Source organism: Aythya fuligula, chromosome 3 (genome assembly GCF_009819795.1).
Source record: "Aythya fuligula isolate bAytFul2 chromosome 3, bAytFul2.pri, whole genome shotgun sequence".
Taxonomy (NCBI): Eukaryota; Metazoa; Chordata; class Aves; order Anseriformes; family Anatidae; genus Aythya; species Aythya fuligula.
Genome location: NC_045561.1, coordinates 6,553,567 through 6,572,405, shown reverse-complemented (window position 1 = coordinate 6,572,405; position 18,839 = coordinate 6,553,567). Strand labels below are relative to the sequence as shown.

Here is an 18,839-nt window from a genome sequence, read left to right as displayed (position 1 = left end):
GGGCACTTGTAGCCACCATCTCAATGCCACAGCACAAGGAGAGATAAATATAGTGCAAAATTCACAAAGTTATGCGAGAGCAAGTACAAAAGCAATCTTAAGAGACTGTCAGAAAGCAAAAGTCTTATTCAATGGTTACCAAGCTTTCTTCTTTTTTAAGCTATACCTGATAATCCCTCACTGTAGCTAGTCTGCCTCTGGAATTCATAGCTGCTAGCTCTCGCTTCTTAGCTAGGGCTTGGCTGTCACTATATTCATCATTATTTCAGTCCAAAATAATATAGAGCTGGGGGATTTGGAGTCTGGAAATGCAGATGCCCATTAAGCACTGTCAGATGTAAACCATCTATGCTAAGAGAGTTGGCAGAGACGATTTACAAGTATTCCCATGCTTAGTTAAGCCACAGTGAAGTAAAACATTGCAGATCTGATGATATAATGCACAAACCCAGAGCAAAATCTTCTGATATTGTGACACTTCTATAAAACACACAATTTGGCAAACATATTTTATATATACATAAAAACGGTAACGGGCTTTTGATAGAGATCTTATCCAAAGAACGTGAGCCATCACAGCAATCATTTATATATAAACACGTGAGCAGTGAAAACTCCCTTGTTTTCTCTTTGATGAAGCATCTCTACTACCTTCGCCAGTCACGTCAAGGCAATAAGTTTTATCTTACACCAAAATGAAACTAGAGCTGCTCAAAGGGTTGCTCAGAAAAGACAGGAATGAGCTACACAGAAAGAGTTTCTTCTTCAGTGTAACTGGCTACTTCCCAAAGCAAATACAGATCACCATCAACATCCCCATCAGCAGCTTCCAAACACTACATCTAGCTGCTCTAAAAATGTATATTTAATGCATTTTAGACAAGTGAAAAATAGTTCTGTGAACAGAAAGCCTAACACAGCCTTGTGTATTGCTGCTTATTTAGATTCAGTGATGCCTAAGATGGTCTGAGCTCCACTGAAGGCTCTCCTCCCACACAGATACTCAGCATCTCTATTCTCTACCAGTGCTTGCACTGCGGACTTTATTATCACAGGGGTACTAATGATGCATGTTTTCCGCATCTGGCTACCCAATTTATCAACACGTTCAGGAATTCATTACTTTTGAGACAACCACCTCTGTAATATTTGCTTCAAACTGGTTACGGGTTCAAAAGGTGTTTCAGGACAGGAAAGGAACTGAGGAGGCAGAACAGGCAGGCAGTGATTGCAGAAGCCTTCCTTCTTTAAGAAGCTAGTAAGAAAAAAAATCTCAGCATCCCCAAAACCATCATTGGCTGTAACAAATCACTGCCAGTTTTACAAAGCACAGATACAGGACTGATGTTTTTTGGAGTAGGATATCCTTAATAATTTTTTTTTTTTTCTCATAAACTCTACTCCCTTTATTAATGTGAGCACTACTGTGAATAGAAAAAAATATTAGCTTGAAATTAAAAAAATATACATACAGATATTAAGGACTAGAATCTACTCTTTCTTCTTTTGTAGATCTACCACAAAGGAACTTAATCTGATCAGTGTAGAATTAAATAGTCACCATTTTCCTGGAAAATGTGGCGTATCTAGTGATAAGGACAGGGTAGATAAGCCACAGAGAAAAGGAAGTCAGTTCTACTGGTACAATACCACAATAGCTTAATTTACACAGCACAGAAGTGTGATCTGGTACTACATCTGTTAGGAAAGACCGAGTACTAGCAGGACTACAAAGATGTTACAATGCTGTTCAGTAGCCCAATTTATGAGATTAATTAAAAAACCCAACATGCTGAAGACAAGACAAGATCAAGGTTTCTCATGAGTGGTTTTAGAGTTATAATATAATATACCTTACAGAAGGTCCACAAATGAAATCTTCAACACAGATCTACAAGCAAAACTGTTTTATCCAAAGCTTATTACCTGAAGCAGCGTTGCATGACACTGGATTAAAGACAAAGACTGGGAATGAACAGAACAAAGGATTTTGCACAGCAAGCCAAAGTTTTATGCAACTATCTCCACATATGGGAAATCAACACCCTAACACACAAAGAAAGAAAAACACAGCAAAAGCTGCACATACAGCCCACCCACCTGAAAAAAAAATAAAAATAAATTAAAGGTATCACTGATTTTCACATGGGAAAGACATAAAATAAGCAAGACCTGCATGATATCTTCTTTAAAGAAAACAAAATCTCAGAGTACAAATGAAGTTAGAGAACAGAACCATATAGAAAGAAACACAAAGTGCAGCAAACGCCTCTACTCAAGCAGCATTTAGCAATCATTACCAGACACACTGTCTAAAATACAGTAGAGATTTTGTTATGAATAATGTCTCCGTGACCACCACTAAAAGTGTTGGGACTGAGAATATACAGGTTTAAAAATCAACGTCTAATTTGGACAACACTTAACCTGAACAGCATAGACACATTCATCTCCTTGCCAGAAAAACACCAAATGAGGAAGGAATTTTCTACAATAGAAAACAAAAATACTCAAGGCCTAAAAATACCAGGGCCAGTTAAGCAAGGTAAAACGCCCATCTCCTACCCTGCAGAGGAGGGAAGGACATAGGTGGACAATCTGCTCCTTGGAGTTGTGCTACTGTGCAGAAGGATCTAAAAGACTTCTGGTGCCACAAAGGAGAAGAACTCCAAGCTCAGCAATGGAGACCCTCGCTTTCAATGGAGGAAAACCCGGGGCAGATATAGCAGAGGTATCACCAGCTTGGCTCCCCAGGATGGCAGCAGTTCTGGGCACAGGCAGCAGCAGAGCTTTAATGTTTAGGATGCACCTTTCGGGTATCAGCATGGGACAATTTGGGGAAAGCTTTTGCGGAATGCAGATGTAATGCACCTAAATTTCACCCTGCATGACAGGGAAAAGTAGGTTTTGGTGCTTTTTTTTTTTTTTTTTTTCCTTTTTCTCCCCAAAGAAGAAATTAAGTGTTTTTAGTGGTTGTTCAAATTGCAAAACAAAGGCAAAACTTGAAGTAATGGTATTTTTACTGTTTAAAAGGTGAATCTTTTTCAAAAGAGCATAAACTCTCCCTACTGTTCCATTTTCTTCATTTTAGAATAACAAGCATTAACGTGCTCTGAAAGCAGAGTAGAAAAACTAGCTAACGCCAAGTGCTTTAGGAGTTATTACCAAACATTACAAGTTTATTTTAAGTTCTATTTATTTATTTATTTTTAAGTACACCGTACTTTAAATCTCATACTATCACTTTCTCTCAGGCTCTGAAATAAGTCGAGATCACATACAGCTTCAAAAGGGACAGCCTCTAATGACACATTCAGAAATTCAGAAAATTCAGACAGCTACTTATATAGACCCTCAGAGCCACACACACGGAGCAGTTGTCATTTATCTGCTATCTGCTGTTATCACAACAGAAAGGAATATCCCACAGGCTCTTCTGGCATTGATTGGTAAAGATCCTAGACTCTACAAGATGTTTATTGCAACCTACGGAAATTGCAAATTTAGCTACCAGCCTTTAGGTGTTCAGTACTGGAAGAAAAGAAGAGCTTGAATTACCAAATTAACAACAGGCAGAATGCTGGTCATCTACCAAAGCCTCACAAAATAAATAAATAAATAAATAAAATAATTGGCCTGCTACTGAATCTAGCTCTGCACAGAAGGTGAGCAGCATGCCATGACGTTATGGGGAACTGATACTACAGCCCATTGCAATAAAGGTTCAGAATAAAGGAAGGAGTCCATGCCCTATATTGCAAGCTAACACTTTATGGATACGGTGCCATTGGCTTTGAATATGACCGAGCCCTAAATACTTGGGAACAGCTTTACTCAAAACATGTTTTCTTTAACTTGCAATTACCCCAGCCACCTGTTTCCCTTAAAGTAACATTTTCTACAGAATTACACCTCCTTGGACAAGCTCACAACATCACAGGGAAAAAAAAAAAAAAACCACACTACTGTCACAATGGATGATATGGAAGGCAAACAATTTTAGCATCAACATAAACAAGCTTAAAATTATCATGGAACCACAGCCTAAGCTGAAAAGCTGCTATTGCCAAATTGCTGTCCACAACAATGCATCAATTATGGAACACGCTTTCTTCTACTGATTTACATGACCAATGCTCAGTTAAACAGCAGCGCAAACTTCAGAACATACTTTCTCTTTGCAGAAGTTATAGAAACAGTAAAACCAGTCATATTTGATTTTTTTTTTTTCTGTTTTAATCACTGATCTATTAGAATGAGAACCGCCTCTGCACTGTGTGGGCAATGTGTAGTATTAGGTATGGCATATATTGTTTTAAACTTCGTTAAAGCCTCTGAAGACAGGGATAAGAGTTTAAATTCTGAATATGCAACTATGAGCTTCCTCACTTTAAAAAACAAATGTACACAACAATGACTGGAACAGGTAGGTTGTATTGCTCACAAACGAGTAACAGTCATGCATTCCTCCTGTATGGTGAGACTTATGCTTGTGCTTACAAATTAAGCAAGACAAAATACCCATTCCTGCAAGACAAGCCACAAAGATTAATTGAAGGCAGAAGAACAGGACAATATTATTAGCCCTCTGCTCATAGTTTACAGACTAATAGCACACAGGCATGAAAGTTTTCAGGAATATGAAGGTATTTCACCTAACTTGAGCCTCAATTTCAACAGGAACAGCTCTCACCACACCCAAAAAAAGCAAAATACAGTTTAGAAGAAGTGCTAGATGGGTGGAGTTTTTAAAAATTGCTGAATACACTGATAATTTAATTATATGAGTCATACTTATTGAGTTCCAGGAAAGCAAGGCCAGATATTTGAAGAACTGACAATGAAAAAAGCTACATTGCACAAAAGGTTGGGGGGAAAAAAAAAAGAATTCGTTGTAAACTACTCTATCCTAGATCAAGTAACTCTTCTATTTGTTTGCTCTTTTGTTCTTGTTGAAATCACAAGTCACGGGAAAATTCCCTTCTACAAGACGTGATTTAGCATTATCTGCAGACAGTATGAACTCCTTGGGCAGGGAAATCATTCTTAAGCCTACCTTCAACTGGGCCATGCCCATGCAGTTATCTTTTGCTGTAAATCTGGAAGAGTAAACACGAGGCAATGCTGAAAAAATCTGTCCTGGTTTACACTGACTGCAAAGTCAAGGCCACCACTGTGCAGGATGATAACAATTATTCATAAAAGTATTTTAACAGTCATGTCACTAGACTAGAAAAAACCACTACAGCCCAAGGTAGATCAATAACCAGAGGTAACAAAGAACAGTCAGGAACTTTCATAGAACTTTCCCTGGCCCTCAGAAGATGTAATGCTAGCAGTTGTCACTACAAGTTCATTAACTTTTCAAAAAGGCTAAAGAAACAGGAAGAAAAATACACATATATACACGTACAGGGGTTTTTTGTTGTTGTTTTTTACTTTCTCTTTCTTCTCTGTCAGAAAAAAGTCTGTAATTTATGAACAACTAGCTCATTGTCTCAAGTTCTCAGCAGGTATTTTAGTGGCAAAAGAGTAATAAAGAAGACAGCGTTTGAAGCAACGTTATTAGATATACTCACTGTATTTAAGACTTCGCTTAACTTGAAGTTATTATTACCCATCTGATCTTCCTAAATTCTAACAGATAAAGAACAACCCCCCAGTAAAACTCAGGAATAGAGCTGTACTATCGCAGCTTGTAATTCAATTTATGGCCAATTTTTCAAAAGCACATAGGTGGTTTACGCGTCTCATCTCACTCTCAATTAAAAACACAGGCACTAGCTTATGAAAAAAAGTAGAACAAAAACACCATCAATTCTATATAAGTCACTTAAAAAACACTGGTAAAGACATTAAAGCAGATTCTCTACAATAAGTAGTCTATTTCCCTGTAACCATATAATAAAAATGGTTTTCCATATCCTAACTTGGCCACCTACTAGGAAGTATACAAGCAAGAACATAAGACATTCATTTCCCAGACTTCTTATGCCTGCATTGGTTTTATACTAGACTCAAGAAATCTTAATTTTCAGTTTAAAATTCATTTTTCTTATGAAAAATAGTTAACAGTTAACTTGTAATTCTGAAGAAAGCATAAATGCAAATTTGCAATGTCATTACTGTGCTGAACTGCCTTCGTTAGAATACCAAATCTTTTCTCCCAGAAAACTTATGTCAGATCTGTCAGTGTGGCTGTTGTCTGGTTCAGTTACGGTTCTTGTATTTCAATAGTGAGACCCCAGGTAAAGGCAAGCTTTAAGCTGGATGGAAAGCTTCTGTGTCCTTTTACCCCTTTTTCTAGCATGGACTTGAATTTTTAGTTCAAATAACATTTCTTAGAAGTTCTCACCTCGTTCAGAAGCTCATTATTTAGTACACTATTAACATTAGAACAAAATATTTTCTATTACAGCCATTTGGAATATTCAAACCATTAAAATGGAAGAATGGGTGCCAACTGCAACAAGAACGTTTTTTAACATACTCACCCTGGATTATAAAGCATAACGGCTGATAGGTTCTCACAAGATTTTGAGAGATCTGTCATAGACAAGCTGAAGGAAGACAGCAGTCCACTCTAACAACAGACCATAAAATATATATTAGACAAACACTGCTGTGCTTGCAAACTTGTTTTGTTTCACTTCATGAAATATGAAATATTCTATGTAAAACAAAACTAAGCAAACCTACAACGTTCAAGGTATGTCTATATTAGCAGTAAAGTTGTGAAGAGGTTGAAATTCCCCCAAATGCTGATTTTACCTCACCTTTCTTTTTTCCCTTAGTTTAGCAGCTTCTTTGGGGTGGTTAAAGCGAAACATATTGGTTCTTCCAAGTAATATAACAGCACCTGATGAGAAAAACACACACCATTTACTGACAACAGACTGTATCAGGAAATGCCAAATAATTTTTCTGTCATCCAATATGTAAGCACAGCCTTCCGTTAAGTAAGAACAAAATGAAAATGCACTTTGACACAGCTATGTTAATGGATGTGTATATTTTATTCCTCCTTCTTCCTACCTAAAAAAAAAAAACCAAAAAAAAACACATATGTTCATGCACAGAAAGGTCAATCATGTTCATGCAGTTTAGTTTAAAGAATAAGTAGAGGAAGCAGTCATAACAGCTGCCGCAGTTTGACCTACACACTTCAACAGTGTTACTTTGGAGGCTACCAGCAGGTACGGAACACCATGGAAACATCCATAAATGTGACTAAGAACAAACTAATCATTATTCATCCACTTCTGATCGAAGTCAAGATTGAATCTACCTAAACTGAAAGCTACACTTTTTCATAATTTGTACTCTCACTTACCTTTTTCTTCTTTATGTAGAACAACACTGAAGTTTGTCATCACTCAAAACAGGCTTATTAGTCTTTTATACCCAATAGTTATTTTCTGAGGAAAGAACCTTGAATAATTCATATTGTTCAATGCACATCCATTATCGTATTTAATCAGCTACGGTACAGGTCATATATAATGTGACTCTGGGCAATTCTTATAATATTTTAAAGACACTAGCACCAAGATTAATACTTTCCCACTAAAAAGCACATTGTTAGTGATGTCTCACTGCTGTCATAACATTGAAGTCCTCCAAATTAACCACCACAAAATTAACCATTTATCTGTCGCATGGTGTGAAGGAATTTTAAAAGAGAACGGATTCTATTACACTTAAAACCTGAAAAAAATGCACTTACAACTGCTTACTACAAACAAATTGTTATCATCTGAGAATGAAATGCTGCCCTGAATAAGCAGTGCTTCTCTTAAGATTAGCTTAATTAGGAACATCAACACAAATAAGGCCATTCAGTCTTGGCAATTCAATGATAAGAGGCACTATAGTCACAATATCACTTCTTGCTGTCTACACAACACCTCAGTTTTGGACCATAAGCACAGTTCACCTCAGACTAACGTTAAGATGAATTACTTTCCATAGATCTGTATGCAGCTTTGTATTGCCAAGTCATTTTGATACCACTTCTGTAATTTGTGACAGAAGCTGGTTGACCCTTCCTTCATGAATTGCGCTGGGCACATATATACACATATTTTTAATGTAAGCACATTAAAAGGGGTTGCTGCCAGTCATGACTGCTGTAGTGAAAGGGGTAAGTCTTCACATGCTCAGTCGTGCCAAACATCTCTCTGCTCTACTCTTGCTGCCTGCCTGGAAGGATGTTTTGATTACTTTAGCAGAGGAGACATTGAGGATTCCAGTGAAATTCCTTCAGTTACTTTCAAACTAAGATACTGTAAACATTTTTGGCCATGTTACTAGGTAGAAGTTACTTAAGTAAATTATTAAAAATTTCAGAATGAATTCAGCTAAAGATACTTGTTCCTAACTTGACATATCTGAAAGAAAAAAGGTGGAAGAGGCTTAACAGCAGCACATGACATTCAAAATCAGATGGAGGATCATATGAATTACAACCAGGTTTCTCTTTCAGTACTTCTCCAAATCATAGGATGATGAGCCTAGCATAAGTCTGAACAGGAAGAAGGAAAAGGGCTACGTGCACGTCACACGATACACTTGTGAAGTACTTCAAATCACAGAACGGTTTGGGTTGGAAGGGACCCTAAAGATCATCTAGTTCCTAACCCCCTGCCACAGACAGAGACACCTTCTCGTAGGCCAGGTTGCTCATTTTAGTACACCATTATAGTCAATGCACAGATTTGAAGGGGAACTGCAATTCCTCTGCTTCTCCCATTACATTCCTTTTTTTTATCCCAGAATGTCATAGGCATTGTTACTTCACAATGCCACTTTTTGCATTATGGAACCTCTGTTTGCTGATATAGGATTTTATTGTAGGATTTTATTATTATTGTAGTTTTTCTTTATTAATATAATCCTAGCTCCCACTTGACAGAACTTAGATATGCAGCAACACGAAAACTGATCAAGGAAAAAAACTTTGGATCAAAAGCATACTGTCAAATATTTCCTAAGCATTGGGTTAGATTGTCCTTTATCATACAATGCAGTTCCCCATCAGAATGCAAGTGTGCAGCATCGATGTCGTCATGGAAACATAACTGGCTTTGCTATGGGGTTTGCTTTTCATTTGTTTACTCTAAGCAACAATTCTTATTCTTCTAGAATGTTAAATAACAAAGAAAAAAAGGTTTCTCAAATACACCGACAGTACTAAGAACAACAACAAGAACCATTCAAGAACAGTCTTTATCATTTAGGGAACTCTGATCTGGTAATTTAATTGGTTGACTCCAACACATAAGTGACCAGAGGATAGGAAACAAGTATGAAGAATGTATATTCAAATACCATCAAGCACTTCTCATCTACTCACACCAGTATTTTGGAACTGTGCAAACAAAGGAAACAAAGGTATCCATAATTAAGATCTTCCTAACTTCTAAAATTTTATTTTATGATTCTAAAAGTTACTTGTATTACCAAACTATAAAAAAAAAAACAAGCACGGAGAAATGACATTAACTACAGACAGGTTAGCAGTTTGGCCTCGAAACGGAAAGCTCATTTTAAACTGAGGATAAATTTAAGGTAAAGAACAAACTCCAGTGAGTATTTGTTCAATTACCTTTACAAATCTTATCAGATGTTCTTTATAAGAACAAAATATCATAGCAAGTTGCATTACTCAAGAGGCCACATTAGCCAGAATTCACAAATGGTGGAAGTAATCTGAAGAAGGAAGCGGTAATTAATGCCTCTTTTTTTTATATTAACTATTATTAATAACTGTTCATTTGAAAGTGTGCTCATTTTTTTTTTTTTTAGACTGTCACAAACGGAAGCATTTAAATATATCAGTAGATAATCAGCAATACCTAAAGCAGATATTTAAAGAGGCTGGCATTTCATGCTGTGAGACTAAATGCTAACACAGCTAGGAGAGATATATTGCGCACGAGTTGTTAAACCAGTTATTTCATCAGCTTTGCCCACCTGATGTCAAAGCTGCCATCCTTCCTTTAGACTCAATCTGGTTACACAGTCTACAGATCCGCTTGTGCAGCTGTTTTTCAAAATTTAGTAATTCAAAGCAACCCTTTCCCCGCCCCCCTTTTTCTGAGTTGCAAATTTCTTTAGACAGAAATTCAGGAGAAGAAAAACAAAAACAAAAACATGCTTCTACTCTTCACAGTACAAAAATCAAGTTGCTGCATATGCCTGAAAGAAGGAAACAGGACCTAAACTTCTGCCTTCTTCTGAGCCAATCAAACCTATAATGCCTTAGAAACACAGTAGGCTAAAATAAAGATGAGCCATTGCAAGCACAATTCGTGTTAACAGTGTTTCTTGCCATCAATGCCAATGTTCCTAACAATTTATCAATAGGAGTTACTCAAATCCAAGACAAAGGAGTTGGGCTTTCTTTTTTTTTGTTCTGTATCTATAACAGAAACAACTGAATGTCTCTTATTTCACATGAATAGACACTTCACAGAATCAACATGCCCTGGCCATAACAAAGCTATTTTCTGAAAGCAAAATCTTGCAGCACTTGAGTTTGAAAAGGTGCAAGACTCGTTGTTCAGCACTACTTTGTCCACTGTGTTCCTCATTTGTTAGAACGAGCTTACTCTGAAAGCTTCTGTCCAGGAGAAGGGCACTGCTTTTCAGCAGCTGAGCTCTGTTACAACCTCACTTCTCAACACGACTTCAGCTCATAGCTAAATGGGAAAGTATTCTGGGTGATCCTGGAAGTTAAAACATCCAGAACCTCTGCTGCAGCACTCTTCAGTTTATTTGTTAGTCAGTCCTTTCCAGGCCAACAAAATACACCTTTGTTCCCAGTTGTCCCGGCTGCTTTCAATCATTTCCAGATTTTAAAGCTTTTATATTAAAATTGTAATCCTCTGAACTTCATCTGTAAGGGTTAGCCTCCCTCTTTTTGTCACTTTCCTACAGCTGTAGTTAACAGATACTCCAACTAAATCTCCTGCTACCCAAGAGGATTTGGCAATAGAGTGTTAAGTGGGACTGCACAGAAGCCCTGAGAAGGAAAAAAAAAACACAACTCTGATGTTATTTTAGTCATGCAGAGACCAGTATTATTTTTCTTAATATCACACCAACCTAAGCTATCTGCCATGGTGTTCACTTTATGTATAAACTTTGAATGAAATCAGACAGCAAGGATCAGTTCATACTCAAGATTCTGAAGTGGCTCAAATTAGTAAATAATTATCTTTTCACCACATAGCAATTCCGTGACAGAACAAAAACTCCATGGCTCTCTCCAGATAACTTTGGGCTGCAGCTAAGAAGAAACTGAATTAAAATTAAACAGTAATCTCTTAATATACACACAGATTTTTCAGTAGTGTTGCCAGAAATAAACAGATGCTGTATGGAAAACTATACTATGCTGGGTAATACCTTGGTTTAGGTGCGTGGCCTCTGTAATCTGAATTCCATTCACAGAACACTGCGCGCCATTCAATGGTATCAGATTCACAGTACCATTGAGATTTTCAAAGATGCAATGCTCACTTTCCAAATCAAGACCATGAAGAACTAAACACACACAAAAAAAATAATTAGTCTCTTAACAACTAATAAGATTTGCATTCTGATGGTGATTTATTAAGGACAGACTATGTTACATATTTGCAAGCATCTTTTCTTTCCTTTTCTTCTTTTCTTTTTCTTTTCTTTTTTCCCCACCCTGCAGGCAGTTTTTTTTCGTTCCTTCACAACCTCCTGCATTCCTTAAACATTGACCCTATTTCTTGTTTTACTGTAGTGGAAATAGAAGTGTTTTTTTTTTTTTTTTTTTTCTGATTTATTTTACATAATGCTCTTTTCTCTTTTGTTTTGGCACCAGATTAGTAAATGCTTATTTTGTTCTGTTGGAAATCAGTGAAGAAAAATTTACGTATTTGTAGAGACAGTTTTTTTTGGCTAGTTTCACTGGAAAATCATAAGTGTAGCTGCTTTAAGGTCTAGAAGCTTTTAAGTCTGAATAGGTAGGATATAACATATAATTGTAGACAATAAGAAAGGCTGAAATAAGGTTTTATCTTCTATTATACTCAGGCAGTTATCCATCAGTTATGCTACTTTCCATCTCTTCTTCAAGTAATGTGCGATTATCTCTACCCGTATTGCTTAATCTTACAAAGCAATGTGAATTTCATGGAATTTATATATAAATTTTAATCCAGGCATCTTTTGACCAAAGGAAATACATAAAACTATGTTATTTGTCTCTCAATTTCTCACTTGAGAACTAAAGGATGTAGCTTATTTGATTAAACTGCCTCTAAGCAGCTTATGTGACAGGTTAGTCCAGCAATGGCATGGAGTTGCTTTAATAAAAAGTAAGAAAAATCAGCACAAGAAGGCTACCTACTTTTCACTAACTTCCAGAATTTTCTTCCAAAATCTGAAGTCCAAAGACTGCTTTAGGTATAACAATATAGCAATACTGTCTTTATACAAAGGTTAAGAGAATGATTGTGCAATAATTGTGGCAGGTGTTGTATGAAAAAGGATGGTGTTTTTATAGGAGGCTTTTTCAAAAGTAGCAAGAAATAAATTAGTAACAAGTACATGAATAGATTTGAAGCCAACAAGCTATTTCAGAAGACATGCTTTTTGAAGCAAATCCCACGTAATTTACTTTTCATAAATTTTCTAAAAATTAAAATACACAAGAACATATAACAACTAACTACTAGGAAAAAAAGGAAAATTACGAAGCTCTGTTAACCTATGGGAATGTTGGAAGAAAGAGGGGAAAAATGAAGAAAGAAGGAAAAAAAATGAAGAAAGACCATAAAGTAATGCAAAATTCCATACCAATGTCCTGTTCTGTCACAGCATCTTCCCTGCCAACATATGTTTGGCCCTCCTAATTAAAAAGGAGATGTATTATTTTCAGTTGAAATTTCCCTTTCTCTCACACACAGAGATGTTTTATTCTTTTACTTTCTCAGATTATTCTGGATGAAATACATGTTTAAACATACTACCTGATTTCTTCCCCTTGTATTTTAAGAATGCTTTCAGTCATTATCATACAATGTTACTAGCAATTTTAAGTTTCAACCATACTGCACAACGCCACCATTGTAGTTTTATTTCAAGTCAAGCTTCACAATCAGATAAATGGAAAACCAAAATAGACAGATAAGCATATGAAGCGCCTATCTCTGGTTAACCAGTCTACATAAACCTAAATAGTAAGATAACTGGCATTATAATGTAATTCAATGAATTATAACTTCTTACTCTAGCAGAGAAATGTAAAGAACTTTTCTTTCCATAGTGGTGAGATGTAATGAACACTTATATGAGCATTTTGACTACTATTTGCCTACTACAATTTGTCTACTGAAAACTCACAAGGCATATATAAAGGCTATAGAAACATAGATGTGTATTTACCTTCAAGTGATACAAGATGATACCAGTACTAAGAAGATCATCATCAATGCCAATTAGATGAGGCAGTTCAGAATCTAGCACAACACCTATCCCTTCTTTCCTCAAAGCTAACGTTTGTTCCTGTAAAGGACAAGAGTATAGTTATTAAAATATGCACAAAATAGCACTCTTCTTTCGCTTTCTAAACCACCCTTAAAGTAACTTATCCCCTGTAATAAACCCTGCTTATTTTTTGGTGCTTTTTTCCTAACATTCTAAATGCAACTTTTATACTTCCAGTGAGTGTTCCAAGCTTGCCATTCAGGAAATCTGTGAAGGTGTTACTTGAAAGAAGCCAGACAAACAGCTGAATTATACCAGATAAGGGAGATCAATCAAGAGAATAACAAAGCAATGTTGTCTGAAAGCAAGCTATGTACCACCTTGCATGACAGAAAGAATTTGAAACTACACAGAATTCAGTATGGCTAAGGAACAGAAAACTGAAAGCTCTTTCGCAATCCTTTAAATAAACTGAATCTTGTGCAATGAAAATCCCAGGCACCTGAAAATCTAGTACGCCTAAGCAGATAAAACATCGTGCTATGTAATGGAAGCAGCAACAATAGTAAATAAACGTAGGAACAAAACTTTAATTTTCCAAAATTCCTTTTGGCCACATTCTGCAGTCACCTGTATGGTAAGGTATCATTCAGCAGGAGAGGAGTACAAGTGGAAGGCTCCAGTAACTCGAATGAAACGCGATCTTGTACTCATCAGTATATGCAATAAATAAGAGATGAACTATACCTTTGAAATAAGGTTTTAGTATTCAAAAAGTTTATTTTACAAGTTGAACTCAAATCCTACTGATTTCTTAGACCCCAAAGCTAACATCAACAGGCTGTGAACATGTACGCAGACTGCCTTTCAAAGTGAATCAGTTTTACTACCTAAACAACTGAACCCTTATGAGCCAAGGAAGACTGACAACTCAGGAAGGAGAGGCAGCAGCAGCAAGTATCGCTTCTGTGTATTATGAGGCACACACTTTTTTCCTGGTGCCAGCAAACACAGAAAACAAATTTTCTGACGACAGCACGACTACTGCTCCTTTTCCAAGTCATCAACATGCATCCTTCAGAGCCAACCAAGACATTACAGTATTTGTAAGAAAAAGCAGAGAGATTGCTGGATGTATTTTCCTAAGTACAGCAACTTGACAAATCTGAAGAAAACAGATGTAATATTTCATTCTCCTGCACAGTATAAAATGTCGCCAATATTGATACTGTCTAAAAAGTTCTCTTGTGACTGCAAACACCTGGGCAAAATGAGACGGTGACACAACACGCTAAAAGCGCTCCAAAAGAAAACCAGGAAATCCCCCCCTGGTCACGGGCGAATTAAGAAGTTCTCCAGCGTTCAGGAAGAAAGGAAAAAAGCTGTGATTAACGTTGCCCTGCAGCTCCCTGACATTCAAACTGCATCCAGCTATTCCTTGATATTATAAAAGTGTCACCTCATAAAACCAAAAAATACAGCTTAAATCACTGTTCAAGTGAAAAGTAATTTCAGTCAAAATACCTATCACATATTAAATATTTATTGAGTGGCATCTACTGCTATACATAATTTATAACGTTCCTATACGACAAGGCTGATGACTTAGAAGAGTGAATACGGGTGGCTGTTCACACAACTGCTGGCACCTTTCACCCAATGGAATTGATAAAATATTAAGAGCTGAACATTTTTTTCCAGCATAACAAAGCATTTACTAACATCCCGGACCGAGGAAAAAACAGGCATCCCAGGAGGCAAAGCAATTATCGCTGGGTGAGAAAAATCTATCACAAATAATTAAGAATGAAGAAAAAAAATGCATCATTTTCCAGTTTTAAATATTTAATATATTTTTAGTATATTCAGAAAGAGAGCATGTATAATTATGATTTAAAATTGATGTGTTGCTTATTTATTCAGGTCTAAAATTAGAGAACACAAATTAATTGAGTTTCTAAATCCTTACTTTGTTAATGACTACCATTCATACATAGAATACATCCTATTGACGGAAGCATTATAATAAATGCAACAGACTAGTGGGATTAAGTGTGTTTTTTTTTTCCTTGAATATTTCTTGTCTGTTACGTTTTATCTTCAGATACTACTTACTAAAAATCCTGAATCTTAATCAGTTACCTGGAACAACTGCTAAACTTTAATCATGTGGCTGAAAGTTTAATTTTAGATTCAAAAGAAAACTCCAACCTGTGAACTTTTGCCCCAAACCAAAATCATAGAAACCCTTTCAACAATATTTATTACTCCGTTCTCTCACATTGAAAGAAAGATGAGAAAAAGGCCAGAAAGAAGTAGCCAAATTGCCCCTCTTTCATCCTTGATGGCACAGGAAGGACACATCTAAAGGAGGAAGGACCTCTTTTGAAATAAATTGAAGGTCTGTAAGCTATTATAAGGCAGAGAAATGATTAGGTTTGATCCCCAACTTGATTCACCTTCATTTGTGTAACACAATTTTAAAAAGCAGTGAATCTATAAGCCAAAATGACAGGAGTAGGAAAGGTCACTGTCCCCATTAAAAAAGTACTAATTCAGAAAATGTATGAAAGCCTCAAGGTACGATTTAAAAAACTCGCATGTACTGCATGCGTCTTATCTTGAATTATCCTTGAAAAGAGAAGTGTACGTGTACTCCCTCTGTATTTAAGATGCATTCATAAACTGTGGAAAATAAAGCAAGCCAAGTATTACACACAAAGGAGCGCTCCCGTGAATATAAATGGCTGCTCTGTGCGGAGAAAAAAGTTTGCTTCTTTAGGAGCCTCTAGACCAAATGGACTCATGTGAAGAGTAGAATTATTTTCTGACTGAATTTCTGAGTCAGTACATAAGGAAATACTTTCCGAGTCACAGTAAAGATAAAAGGATTTATATTGTTTGTGTAAACGCAGGTCTCTTGGAATTCAGCTCTGACTCAGCAGTCAGAAACATCCTGATAGAATAAATTCAGTAACACTTCGGTGGCAGATAAGGAGAGCTATTAGGGAAACTCATACCTCCTGTTGTTATGTTTGCTCTATTAACCAGATCTAGCGGCATCCCCAAGCTTGCACCTAAGATACATGCCAGCACTTCAGAAACATGACGTTTGTGTAAAGTACCGGCATGACCCTGTAAGTTAATTTTCACCATACACAACTGCCCACGATGAAGAACTGTTAGGATACATAACGTTTCTTTCAATGCATTCATACGCACACAAACACGCACAAAAATGGAATCACATTCCTGTTGGATTTTAACCAACAAGATACTGAATTGCAAAAAAGAAAGTGAGCCCAAAAGATACTTCTAATATTCCTTGACCAATCTACCAATACAGTAGAAATAGCAAAACCTTTGCTGTTTCCAGCTGCTACTGGCCTAGCACCTATTAAAAAGCATACGTAACTAGTACGGTGTCCTTTCAATGAACAGAACTGCTTGATGAAGTTTAATTTGTGTCACGCTTTCCACTGCAAAATCTCAATTCTTTTATTTAAATATTCAACAGTTAACTGCTGGCACACAGTTCTGAGAATACACCATGCAGAGACTTACAGTAAAACACATCATGCTAGCTAAGTAAATTGTCCAGATGTCTATATTTAAATTATGCAAAAATGCATAATACCAAATTAAAGAAGTTATGGGTAGAAACGTGCAATGGTGAAACTCTTCGCATTAATATTTAACCAGACTATATACTAGAGCAAATTCTTACACTAACAGGTACTTTGGGTGCATCTGATTTCATTGAAAATATGCTATTACGTCCTGGGTTCACAAAACTGTCTGAAGATCCTCTGTGCCATGGCACTAGCATTAAGCTCCCTATGAAATATATATGCAAACTGTACACAAAGGAAATTCTTAATTGGTTTTTCTCCAGTAGTGTACTCACTATACTTTGCATTCCCTTTAAATCACTGGAAACAAATGCTTCATACCTGCAGAAAAAGATATTCCATATTGCTCAGAATTCAAAGGCACCTGAAAATGTGTATTTTAAAACCCAGCAGATACACAGAATTAAAGAGGCTACTCAGAGACAGTAAGAATCATGGATGTAACATCCTCAGCCAGTCATCCCATGATGAAGACGGGTGAGAAAACAGGACTTCACTCACTGAAGTAAGCAATTTTTATAATCTCCATCCCCAAATGGTGAAAGATAAGGTGACTTACAATTCCAGTTCTGCAGTAGAGGTTTTTGATAAATCCAGGAAGCAGAGTAACTCCTGATTTACAACAAAAAACGCATATACACCAGTCACAGCTAGTTTATGTATGTGTGCTGTAAGAGGGCTATCCTGCTTGCATTTCCAGAGATAACCTTTCAGAAAATAGAAAATAAGGCGTAACTGTAGGACAGGCACCACGATGAAAGCATACAAAACCCAAGCAGGAGAAGTCCCCAATGAGCAATGCTTATTTGCTGTTTCCTTTACTAGGGAGTAGAAAATAAAATTATCCAACAGCAGATCAGAAATGAAAAACAATCCCTTGCTAAATTGAAGGATGCCACTGACATCAATAATTTACATAGGTACAAGAAAAACTGGACAAACAGCAAGAAAAAGAAAGGAGGGAATGCGGATGACTGTGCAAGGGTATCTATCACCTAACTCCAAGAACTACAGACAGAAAACACAGTTTTCTGAGGAAGGATTATTATTATTCTGCATGCCCTGTTTTATGCTCCAACAGTGGGCACCATTGCATAAATCTGAATTCACCTACAGGGGCATTTAATCTGATCCAGTATCATCTTTAACTAATGCAAAAAGGATGAGAATGTTTTAAAGTTTAATTTAAAACCAGATTTACCGGTGTTTTAAAGTATATTACCAGTAAATACACTTTAGAAAATTGTGTTACAAATAAAAATCCAGTCTCTTTTTGAATCCCACTGATTTTTGACTTTAAAAAATCCTTAGAACAATGAGTTCTTCAGCTATTAAGCATAAAAAACAACATAAGAAAACATTTACTGCTTTGTTTCATATAATAGTGTTTTTCTCCTGTGTTCTGAAGGCATAGGATCTTAATACTTTAAACTCAATTTTGTGATACAAAAATCCCATAATGATTCATTATGCAGCATCGTCTGCTTTCAGAGAGTTACCTTTCAAGAGATGTCTGCAGAGAAGCGGCGAATGTGACAGCAGCACTTCTGAATGAAGAGAAATGCCTCCTTCCCTGGCCACCTCCCTACCTTTGCAATTTGTGGCAACTCCTACAGTTCTTGTTATGTTGGATGTCTTTCTTTACCTAGCCCTCTTTTTCTTCTTAATTTCTTCAAGGTGTAGTTCAAGACATCTATAGGTAATGTATTGTCGTTTATATATATATAACCTCCCCCCTCT

General features: G+C 36.5%; 1 protein-coding gene across 6 annotated transcripts in view; it reads right to left on the bottom strand.

Moving 5' to 3' along the window:
* Nucleotides 1-18,839, bottom strand: part of KIF16B (kinesin family member 16B) — a 137,801-nt gene that overhangs the window by 63,636 nt on the left and 55,326 nt on the right. For all 6 annotated transcript variants that reach the window (XM_032183981.1, XM_032183985.1, XM_032183983.1 and 3 more), the window contains exons 13-17: nt 13,426-13,545; nt 12,838-12,889; nt 11,413-11,550; nt 6,777-6,859; nt 6,495-6,583 (exon numbers count right to left, since the gene is read on the bottom strand). In XM_032183981.1, coding sequence (XP_032039872.1) covers nt 6,495-6,583; nt 6,777-6,859; nt 11,413-11,550; nt 12,838-12,889; nt 13,426-13,545 — 482 coding nt within the window. The remainder of the gene's footprint in view (nt 1-6,494; nt 6,584-6,776; nt 6,860-11,412; nt 11,551-12,837; nt 12,890-13,425; nt 13,546-18,839) is intronic.